This window comes from Hyla sarda, chromosome 11 (assembly GCF_029499605.1).
Source record: "Hyla sarda isolate aHylSar1 chromosome 11, aHylSar1.hap1, whole genome shotgun sequence".
In the NCBI taxonomy this organism is placed as follows: Eukaryota; Metazoa; Chordata; class Amphibia; order Anura; family Hylidae; genus Hyla; species Hyla sarda.
In genome coordinates, this window is record NC_079199.1 from 96,542,600 (window position 1) to 96,554,344 (window position 11,745).

General features: G+C 46.1%; 1 protein-coding gene across 6 annotated transcripts in view; it reads right to left on the reverse strand.

Annotated features, from left to right (window-relative positions):
* Positions 1-1,281: 1,281 nt before the first annotated feature.
* Positions 1,282-11,745, reverse strand: part of PACS2 (phosphofurin acidic cluster sorting protein 2) — a 125,948-nt gene continuing 115,484 nt past the window's right edge. For all 6 annotated transcript variants that reach the window (XM_056545423.1, XM_056545421.1, XM_056545420.1 and 3 more), the window contains 4 exons: positions 10,366-10,498; positions 7,265-7,491; positions 4,493-4,606; positions 1,282-2,612 (listed from right to left, as the gene is read on the reverse strand). In XM_056545423.1, the coding sequence (XP_056401398.1) occupies positions 2,494-2,612; positions 4,493-4,606; positions 7,265-7,491; positions 10,366-10,498 (593 nt within the window). In that variant the 3' untranslated portion in view covers positions 1,282-2,493. The remainder of the gene's footprint in view (positions 2,613-4,492; positions 4,607-7,264; positions 7,492-10,365; positions 10,499-11,745) is intronic.

Consider the following 11,745-nt stretch of genomic DNA (forward strand, 5'->3'; position numbering starts at 1 on the left):
AGTGGTTGTCAATAAAAGATCCAAGTAAAAAAAAATGTCAAATGAATAAACCCTCACACTGTTAAATATAAATATAGGAAGTATAAATAGGGGGCAATTATTGAGGCCAAATCTTTTCTTTTGTTTGAACCCAAGCAGTAAGGTACGTGGTGTCCCCCAACCTGTGTCTGTGCAGCTGTTGTTGAAGTACAACTCCCATCATGCCATGACTGCAGTTGTATCTCTGCAATAGCACAAGCGACACCGCTTGGGGAAAGACTGTGTTAGACCGCCTGGACCCAACATGTAATTGGACCTGTTTAGAACGAAAGGGTATTAGCAAAGTGCAAAACCACTTACAGCAGGTAGCGGTGTAATGTTGGCAGACTACATGAGACCTGCACAGGATCTGAAAATCTTAAATGGGTACTCTGCTGCTCAGCATTTGGAACAAACTGTTCCGAACGCTGGAGCTGGCAGCTCGTGATGTCATAGCCCCACCTCCTCAATGCAAGTAAGGGAGGAGGCGTGACGGCTGTCACACCCCTTCCCATAGACTTGCATAGAGGGGGCGGGGCTATGACATCATGAGCTGCCGGCTCCAGCGTTCGGAACAGTTTGTTCTAAACGCTGAACAGCATAGTACCCCTTTAATGCTCGATCACACTGCTGAGGTCACGGTTTATTAAATGCCTCTTTAAATTGATTATTTTTTTATTATTCCCTCCACTAGGAGCAAAATCCCTATAAGGGTGCGTTCACAAGCGTGTATTTTTGCTGCTGCAGATTTTGTTGCCCATTGACTTCAATGGGTAGCAGAATCAGCGACAAGAGGAAATATACACATGTGAACGCACCCTAAAAGTGAATGTTAATTTTCAGGTTATTTCAAGTTCAAAATTGGTACCGATTTCTCACAGAATGTCAGGTGGGTTGGAGTGTACCATAAAAAAAATTAGAATAATTGGTAAGCTGGACGAAGTGCCCACTCAGTGCGTTCATGACCTGGACAGACGTGGTTGTCCAGGCCTCGGATACAAAGCGGGGAGAGAAAAACACTTATTCTCGGGATTTAATAGGGTCTGAACACTGACCCCCAACAGATAACATTTTTGTACACACACTTTAAGGGTAGCGTCACATGTAACGTATATGCTGCAGGAAATCCACTGGGCAGCGGGAAATACGCAGCGTATTTTTCGATAGGCACACATGGCTTCTCTGCCACAGCCCTGTGCGCGCAGTAAAGTTTGGAGGCGGGCACGCTGTGCCCGCCTCCAAACTTTACTGCACACACAGGGCTGTGGGGGAGAAGCCATGTGTGACTGCCTGTAGCAAAATATGCTGCGTACTTCCCTGCATCCAATAGCGTGCAATACATAGCGCATACGCTTTGTGTGACCCTACCCTTAAAAGGCGGCGGTACGAGTGACCACAGCCATAACGCCCCCTCCTATAGACATGAATGGAGGGGGCACGGTGCTATTGTCACAACTATGGCCTTCCCCTGAACTCAGTTGTCAACAAAAATGTTCAGAACGCCAGGGTGCCATGGCCACACAACAGTTGGTGTTTTTTTGGGGGGGAGGGGGTCCCAGCAGCCGGACCCCCGCGATCAGACATCTTATCCACAAAAGATATCCAGGGGGCAAAGTGCCCCTCTAAGCTCCTTTGTCTAATACAGAGCTCTAAATCCCATGCATGGAAATATAATTTTTATCATTGACCTGTGAGCGCCTTCATCAAACACTAGGGGGAGCTTGTGTTTTCTCAAGATGCAAACAGTGAGCTCCCCCTAGAGGCGGCTGAAAGCTGCCAGAATTTTATCCATTATGTCTATTAGAAAATGTCAGTTTCAGTTGTTATAAATTTATATTTTGACCCTATGTAGAAGGAATGACATTCACATCAAGGCAAAAAAAAAAAAAAAAACAGGGGGGCACATGCCTCATCTACAGCTATGTAAACCCCCCCCCCCCCCCCCCTCCCGAGAATCTGTCTTACTCTATTGCATTGTGCTGGCATGCCCATAAGAAGCCCCCACTTCACATCATGTAGAGAAAGCCTGCGCCACGTAATACGCCCGATTCCCTTTTCCACCGCTTATTCAGATCTAGCACGTAACACCTTATAAAGCAACACGTTTTCTTAGGCGGTCTTTGAAGTACCAAAATGTCTACGGCGAGTATATTTAAGACTTTGTTTTTTTTTTTTTTTTGTTATATATGTAGATATACTCCCTTGGATGTAACATTAAAAATACAAAAAAAGAAAAATAAATTGTAACTTCAAGCTTAGCTTTAAATAATCTGAGCAATAATAAAATAGTAAAAAATAATAAATGCAAAAAAAAAAAATTAAAAAAAATGGGGGGTAACTGGTTCTGTGCTGGGAAGAGTCGTTGGCACAAGTTAGTGTGTGTGATATCCAGACAACCCGGTATGGAGTAAGAAGTGGGTAGTGTTGAAAAGACGACCGCAAAAAAAAAAATATAATAAAATAAAAAAAAAAATGCTAGAAATTGGATTTGGAGTGTCCGAATATGCAGATGGGGAAGTGCTTGACGTGAGACGACCACTGCGCCGCCAGCTGGAAAAACTTCACATCGTTCCATTCCACACCGTCAATGAGCACTGGTGGAGAAAAAACAAAAACGGAAAAGGTTTATATAAAATTGTGAAGACATGTAGGCTCACAGCTGTTGCAAAACTACAACTCCCAGCATGCCCGGACAGCCGTTGGCTGTCCGGGCATGCTGAGAGTTGTAGTTTTGCAACAGCTGGAGGTGTTGTGGTTCATTCTAACTGCCTTTTATATGGGCCGACTGGTCATTTTAATTCAATGAGATCAGCATTTTGCAAGCAGGGTGCCTGCAGGTGTTGCAATACTACAACTAGAGATGAGCGAACTTACAGTAAATTCGATTCGTCACGAACTTCTCGGCTCAGCAGTTGATGACTTATCCTGCATGAATTAGTTCAGCTTTCCGGTGGGCTGGAAAAGGTGGATACAGTCCTAGGAGACTCTTTCCTAGGACTGTATCCACCTTTTCCAGCCCACCGGAGCACCTGAAGGCTGAACTAATTTACGCAGGAAAAGTCATCAACTGCCGAGCCGAGAAGTTCGTGACAAATCGAATTTACTGTAAGTTCGCTCATCTCTAACTACAACTAGTGCTGGGCGCTGTACCGGTTCATACCGAATACTGACATTTTTGTGCTGCACGATATGAATTTTAACCCATACCGCAATACCGGTTTGGCCCCTCCCCCTCGGGAATGAATGAATTAGCCCAGTGCTGCGCTGTCCCCACATCGGGGAACTAATCATATGTGACCCGCGAGCGCTGTTCTGCCGCCCCTCCCCCAATTAATTATCAGCCCAGCACTGTCCCCATCGGGGTAAATACTCACATGCCACCGGCAAGCGCTGCGGCTGCCGGCGCCGACACTCTAGACCAGTGGTCTTCAACCTGCGGACCTCCAGATGTTGCAAAGCTACAACTCTCAGCATGTATGCTGGGAGTTGTAGTTTTGCAACATCTGGAGGTCCGCAGGTTGAAGACCACTGCTCTATACTGTGCGGTATCCCTATGCCCGGGCTGCAAAAAAAAAACAAAATAAACTTTATCTTACCTCCCGTAAGTCCGGTACCGGCCTTACGCTCTTCCTGGGGACGGGAACGTCGGACAGTCGTCAGCCTATCATCGGCCGCAGCGATATTCCGCCTCAGCCACTGATAGGCTGAGCCCACTGTCATGTAAGAAGCCGTCCAGAGCTCCTTACATCAGTGTTTCTCAACCAGGATGCCTCCAGCTGTTGCAGAACTACAACTCCCAGCATGCCCGGACAGCCTCTGGCTGTCCGGGCATGCTGGGAGTTGTAGTTTTGCAACAGCTGGAGGCACCGTGGTTGGGAAACACTGCCTTACAAGACAGTGGGCACAGCCTATCACTGGCCGGGGTGGGACATCGCTGCGGCCTTGTGATAGGCTGATGGCTGTCCGACGTTCCTGTCCCCAGCGTAAGGCCGACGTCGGAACATGCGTTCGTTTATTTTGTTTACCTTTTGCAGCCCGGGCATAGGGATACAGTATAGAGTGTCAGCGCCGGCGGCCGCAACTAGAGGTGAGCGAACTTACAATAAATTTGATTCGTCACAAACTTCTCGGCTCGGCGGTTGATGACTTATCCTGCGTAAATTAGTTCAGCTTTCCGGTGCTCCCGTGGGCTGGAAAAGGTGGATACAGTCCTAGGAGACTCTTTCCTAGGAATGTATCCACCTTTTCCAGCCCACGGGAGCACCTGAAAGCTGAACTAATTTACGCAGGATAAGTCATCAACTGCCAAGCCGAGAAGTTTGTGACGAATCGAATTTACTGTAAGTTCGCTCATCTCTAGCCGCAACAAAGAGGACGAGGAGAGCAGCGCTTGCGGTTGACATGCGAGTATTTACCCCGATGGGGGCAGCGATTGGTCAGTTTGCCAAAAACAAAGCTATAAAAGCCGACCTACCTCTGAGCATGTTCTGCTGATGTTTCGCTGTGCAAATCAATCTGCTGATGCCTTCGATACATTGATATTTAGATTCTACGTCTTTATCTTTAGTCTTCTTAGGCAAAAACATCACTGGAAGTCAAAGACAGAAGATGTGTTACAGAGGCTGGGAATACCCTTCAGATACCAGCTGGACACCCCCGTACCCTATTGCCCCATACACATACCCCTCTGTGCAGGAGAACAAAAGGATCAAGCAGTTAGCCAGCATGCCCGATCCTTCTCTCCCGCTGAAAGAAGAGTCAGGAGGCGCCAACCAGAATGCAAAACCAACTCCATAAATGAGTTTTGCAACAGCTGGAGGCACCCTAGTTGGGAAACACTGCATTAGGCTATGTTCACGCGGCGGAATTTTTGTGAAGAATTCAGACGGAAAATTCTGCTGGGGAAAATTCAAAAATCTTTACCCTTCCAGTACATTTTAGCAGCTGTATGCTACTAAGGAAATTCTGTTCTTTTTTTTTTTATTTCTTTTTTTGTCTTGTCCACATTTCTCTCTGCTGACACCTCTGTCCGTGTGAGGAACTGTCCAGAGCAGCATAGGTTTGCTATGGGGATTTTCTCCTGCTCTGGACAGGTCCTGATATGGGCATCAGGTGTCAGCAGAGAGCACTGTGGACAAGACAAAAAAGAAATTAAAAAAGAACAGAATTTCCTCTGTAGCATACAGCTGCTACTAAGTACTGGAAGGGTAAAGATGTTTTAATAGAAGTAATTTACAAATCTGTTTAACTTTCTGGCACCAGTTCATTAAATAAAAAAAGTTTTCCACCGGAGTACCCCTTTATACGGACTGTGAATCGAGCAGAATGTTCTGAAAGCACAAGTATGAGCAGTGCAGATGGGCCCCAAGGTTAGTGCAGGACTTTTCAGAGACGCTTCTATGTACGTTATTGAAATGTTGCTATACGAATGGGTAACAAGTGAAACGCGTCTTGACATCCAATGACATTTCTACTGTCAATAAACGTTGCAGATATAAAAAGCGCTATTTTACCGCAAAATTCTAGCAGCTCCTTGTTCTGGTGTGTGAATATATCCCAACACCAGACATAGTTACATAATACAGGTAAAAAAAAGTTTATACAAGAAGGGAGAGATGTCCCGGATGTCAGGTATGGACGCCTGTCCTACTTACTTTGGTATTAGGCTATACGGGTGAGTTCTCATTAAAGGGGTACTCCGGTGCTTAGACATCTTATCCCCTATCCAAAGGACAGCGGTATCCAAAGGATAGGGGATAAGATGCCTGATCGCGGGAATTCCGGCGCTGGGGACCCCCGGGATCTTGCACACGGCACCCCGTTTGTAATCAGTCCCCGGAGCGTGTTCGCTCCGGGACTGATTACCGAAGACCACAAGGCCGGCGGCGTGTGACGTCACGCCTCCAGCCCCCCCGTGTGAAGTCACGCCTCCGCCCCCGTGTGATGTCACGCTACGCCCCTCAATGCAAGCCGACGGGAGGGGGCGTGATAGCTGTCACGCCCCCTCTCGTAGGCTTGCATTGAGGGGCGGAGCGTGATGTCACACGGGGGCATGACGTCACACACCGCCGGCCTTGTGGTCATCTGTAATCAGACTGATTACATACTGGGTGCCGCGTGCAAGATCCCGGGGGTCCCCAGTGGCGGGACTCCTGCGATCAGTATCCTTTGGATAGGGGATAAGATGTCTAAGCACCGGAGGACCCCTTTAAAGGGGTTGTCTGGCTAACAAAATTCCCCAAGCTATGACTCTCCAGCTGTAGCAAAACTACAATTCTCATTATGGCCTACCCGCATACTAAGTAGTAACATACGGTACAGTGTAGAGGCCGCTACCCCCAATCTATAGCCTTATGGGTTTAATCCTTAACTCCCCCCCCCCCCCCCCCCCCCAAAGTACAGTTGTCTCTAGTGCAGCAGGCTGCCATTACTCCAGGTAGTCATGTTGTGTCCATAGGGCTGACTATACTTGTAAAAGGACCTACCTGAACGACAGGTGACAAGCAAGGTATTCTCCAATTTCGTAATGTCCGAAATTTCTAGGCATTTCCAATCTAGCCTGGTTAGGGTATTGTTATGTGGGACACGGGCTGAAGGGGCCGCAGGGATCCCCATAAAGAATGGAGTGGAGTACGTGCATGATTCCCAACCTATATGTCTCCAGCTGTTGCAAAATTACAACTCCCAGCATGTTATGTAGGACACACAGGCTTTATGGGGATCCTAGGGACCCCCTTAAGCTCCTGTGTGTCCTACATAACATGCTGGGAGTTGTAGCTTTGCAACAGCTGGAGGCACCTAGGTTGAGAATCATGCATCAACTCCACTCCATACACTCCCTATGGGGATACTAGGGGCATCTTAAGCCCCTGTGTGTCCTACATGGCATGCTGGGAGTTGTAGTTTTGCAACAGCTTGAGGCACCTAGGTTGAGAATCATGAACAGACTCCACTCTATGGTGGTCCCAGGGACCCCTTGAGTGTATTGAGTGGAGTCTGTTCATGATTCCCAACCTAGGTGCCTCCAACTGTTGCAAAACTACAACTCCCAGCATGCCCGGACAGCCAACGGCTGTCCGGGCATGCTGGGAGTTGTAGTTTTGCAACAGCTGGAGGCACACTAATTGGAAAACACTTTTCTAGTGGGATAGATGGATTTAAGCCTGGAATTTGCTGCCTTCTCTGATCTTGGAGCCATGTTACCCATAGGACATATACTCTCTCTCTCTCTCAATGGCGCGGTTACCTTTTTTGTTTTTCTCCTTTGTGACGACCGTCATGGACATGGTGGGAGCAGCGGGGGCATCGTTGCTGTTGGGGAGCCGGCTGACCTGCAGCGAGCGGAAAGTGCATTTTAAAGTGTTCTTGGCGGATGTGGATTCCCTTTTCTCGGCCTCCTTCTTCTTGTCGTTGACGGCGGCTGCTGTCCAGTAATCTAACTGCAGCCCCATGAGTTCACCCCCAGGGCTCTGACTGCATAGAAAAGAAAAGTCACATATTACTTTACCTGTACAGATTGGTTCCGCTTTATTTTCGGTCACATATCCCCCCCAAACATTCATCTTAGGCCTCATTCACATCACAATATTTGGGACACTTTGGAGGTGCATGTCAGGACAATGACAAGTAATAGACCCCCAACAAAAAATCACTACTAGTCTATGATGGGCCTATTAAAGAGTACCTGTCATCAGACCATATTTTCTAAACTAACTCAGATTATATTCGCTAACTTCTCCTAACACCCCTCCTGCCCTAAAAAAAATTCCGAGCTTTAAAAAGCTGTGTATCATACCTTTCCCCTTGCTCCCATTGTGTGAGCTCCCGGAAGGAGAAAGTGGGCGTTCCCCAGCAGGGGTGATGTCACTGAAGCCTGGTAGAGCTGTGTCTTGTCATGCCCTGCACGCACTTCCTGAGTTTGGTCTCCTGCCAGGCCGGGAGGAGACCAAACTAACTGTTTGACTTGCGCAGGGAACAGAACAGAGCCACCTAGTGGCCGTTTTTTTCAATCACATTAAAATCTATAATGGTTGAGAATTTTAACAGCAAGTAAATAGCAAAGTGTCTTATAATTACATAAGGAACAATATATTAAAAGTTTAGTTTGGTGACAGGTACTCTTTAAAGGGATGCTTCACCCCTAGACATCTTATCCCCTGTCCAAAGGATAGGGGATAAGAGGTCTGATCACAGGGGTCCTGCCCCTGGGACCCCCACGATCTCTGTGCAGCACCCGGAGTTCGTTTAGAGAGCTGTGTGCAGGCGGTGGGGTCGTGATGTCATTATAGCGGAGTAAGGGCAAGAAGGGGTGTGCGGTGTTTTGTTTAGCTCTTATTAACTATTCCTCTGTTACTCCTCCTGAAAATGTATTAAAAAATAGACAACTGGGCGCTGGCATTACCCACGTTAAAGGTGTTGCCCCCACAGTGTGACAATATCCAATGAAGGCTATGCTCACACGGCGGAATGGCTGTGCGGAATTCCGCCCGGACATTCCGCTGCAGCAGCGTCCCATTCATTTCAATAGGATTCTGCTGCGCTGTGCACATAATGGAATTTCTTGCACAAAAATCCAGATTCCGCAAAAAGAATAGACTTTTTGCTGGTTTCTCCCAGGAAACGCATTGCAGTCCCATGAGACGAAGAATTTTCGTGCGGTCCTAGCGCCTGCCGGATTCTTCCACTGGGCAGGCATCTCCTAATTGTTTTGCCATGCAGACAATCCGCCCACTTTATGCCATGTGAACATGGCCTAAGGGTGCGTTCACACCGAGTAATTCCTCTTGAATTCTCCGCTTCAGAAACAATTAACATCTACTTTGCCATTGACTTCAATGTATTTTATCCTGCACTGTTCACACTGCGTTAATTCTTCTGGCGGAATACGCGAGCAGAAGTCCATTGAAGTCAATGGTAAAAAAAAAAGAATTCCGCTTGAAATAGTTTCCGCGTGGAAATTCCACACAAAGAATAAATAAATAAAAAGGGAAATTCCAATTGGTGATTGTAGTCCAGCAAAAAAAAAAAAAAAAAAGTTCCGCAAATTTTGTGCCGGAAAATTTTTTTTTTAATTCTGCGGCAGAGTTTTTATGAGAGGATTCCTCTCCTATTCCTCAGTGTAAACTAGGGATCGACCGATATAGTTTTTTTAGGGTAGATACCGATAATCGGTGGAGGTTAGGGCCGATAGCCGATAACTTATACTGATATTCCGGTATAAGTAATCGGCTATTTATCCCCCCGCGACACCGCTGCAGATCATTGATTTAAAGCGGGCGCTTTCAATCAATGCACTGCAGTGGCTTTTGCGGTGCCATAGGCCGCCACCACCCGCTTCTCTCCCCCTGCCTGTCCGGGCCATCCATCCTTCCTGTAGTGTCCAGCGCCATTCTGGGTAGAGGGTGAACCGGTGCGGGCTGTCCTTCTCCGGGGGTCCTCTTCTCCACTCCGGGCAGGCTCCGGCCTAGTAACGCAGCATAGACGCCGCTGCGCAGTGAAGTCCGTGCGCAGCGACGCACCTGACGTCACGGCGTAGCGGCGTCTATGCAGCGTACTAGGCTGGAGCCTGCCCGGAGTGGAGAAGAGGACCCCCGGAGAAGGACAGCCCGCACCGGTTCACCCTCCACCCAGAATGCCGCCGGACACTACAGGAAGGATGGATGGCCTAGACCACCCCCATTACGGGCAAGTTTAATTTTTTTTATTGACTCGGAGGGTGGGGGAGGGGCCCGACCGGTATAGCGGTATGGGCAAAAATCCATACCGTGGGATAAAAAAAAAAAAACGGTATCCGATTCATACCGGTATACCGCCCAGCACTACGGTGGGGGGTGGGCGGGACATTATCGGCAAGGTAATTGCCGATACCGAAAATGCCCAAAATCGTGGCTATCGGCCGATAACATCGGCCATACCGATAATCGCTCGTTCCCTAGTTCTTATACAACAGCAGAAACATTTTTACCATCTCCAACCTGCGGCTATCCAGCTTTTGCAAAACTACAACTCCCAGCATGTAGTTGTAGTTTTGCAATAGCGAAAGGGCTGCAAGTTGCACTTAGCAGTTTAGTTTTTTTTCGTTACAGTGTTACATGGCCCAGGTCACTGTACAGCATATGTCACTGTATTTCTATTTTGCACCTATGTGAATTAGGACTATAGAGATTATATATATATATACACACACACACACATATATATATATATATATATACACACACACACACACTATATATATATATATATATATATACATATATACACACACATATATATATATATATATATATACACACACACACATATATATATACACACACACATATATATATATACACACACACACACCTTGGTGAGAATCCAGCTGTAACAGACGGAGAGGACGGAGGGGTGGGAGACGCTTCCTTGATGGCTGGAGACACAGAGGGGGGAGTGGATGACAGTACAATAGAGCTCGATGGAGCCGCATCATCCGAATCTCCTGTGTAGATTAAAAATATAAATATATATTTATTTATTTTTAAATCAAAAGTGGTTCATTCCATTCCATTCCATAAAAAAGTGTTTTCACAGCAAGCAACATTTGGACCAGGGTCACCTAGTCATTTACAAGCAGTGCTTGAAAATGGCCTTGACGTGGTGAATGGGCTTGTACCTTTTGATCAAAATATATACTAATAACCTGTTCATTTTGGAAATTATGCTGAGAAGCAATTAGATCAAAATACAAAATTGTGGATGTGCGACCATGTCTGTTTTCTCTACCCGGATTCATATAGATAGAGATAGAGAGAGAGAGATAGAGAGAGATAGAGAGAGATAGAGAGAGATAGAGAGAGATAGAGAGAGATAGATAGATATAGATAGATATAGATAGATAGAGATAGATAGATAGATAGAGATAGATAGATAGAGATAGATAGATAGATATGAGAGAGATAGATAGATATAGATAGATATAGATAGATAGATATGAGAGAGATAGATAGATATAGATAGATATAGATAGATAGAGATAGATATAGATAGATATAGATAGATAGATAGAGATAGATAGATAGATAGATAGAGATAGATAGATAGATAGAGATAGATAGATAGAGATATATATCTCTCTATCTATATCTCTATCTATCTATCTATATCTATCTCTATATCTATATATCTATATTCCTCTGTAGCATACAGCTGGTAAAAAGTACTGAAAGGGTAAAGATTCTTTCTAACAGAAGAAATTAACAAATCTGTGTAACTTTCTGGCATCAGTTCTAGAGATGAGTGAATTTACAGTAAAATCGATTTGTCACGAACTTCTCGGCTCGGCAGTTGATGAATATCCTGCGTAATTTAGTTCGGCTTTCAGGTGCTCCGGTGGGCTGGAAAAGGTGGATACAGTCCTAGGAGACTCTTTCCTAGGACTGTATCCACCTTTTCCAGCCCACCGGAGCACCAGAAAGCTGAACTCATTTATGCAGGAAAAGTCATCAACTGCCGAGCCGAGAAGTTCGTGACGAATCGAATTCACTGTAAGTTCGCTCATCTCTAATCAGTTCATTTAAAAAAAAAAAAAATAAGATAAATGTTTTCCACTGGAGTTCCTACCCCTTTAACAACAAGACACTATCAGAACTTTTTCTTCTATCAGACTGTACAGCTTAGTCCAATGTTTCCCTACCAGGGTGCCTCCAGCTGTTGCACAACTACAACTTCCAGCATGCCCGGACAGCC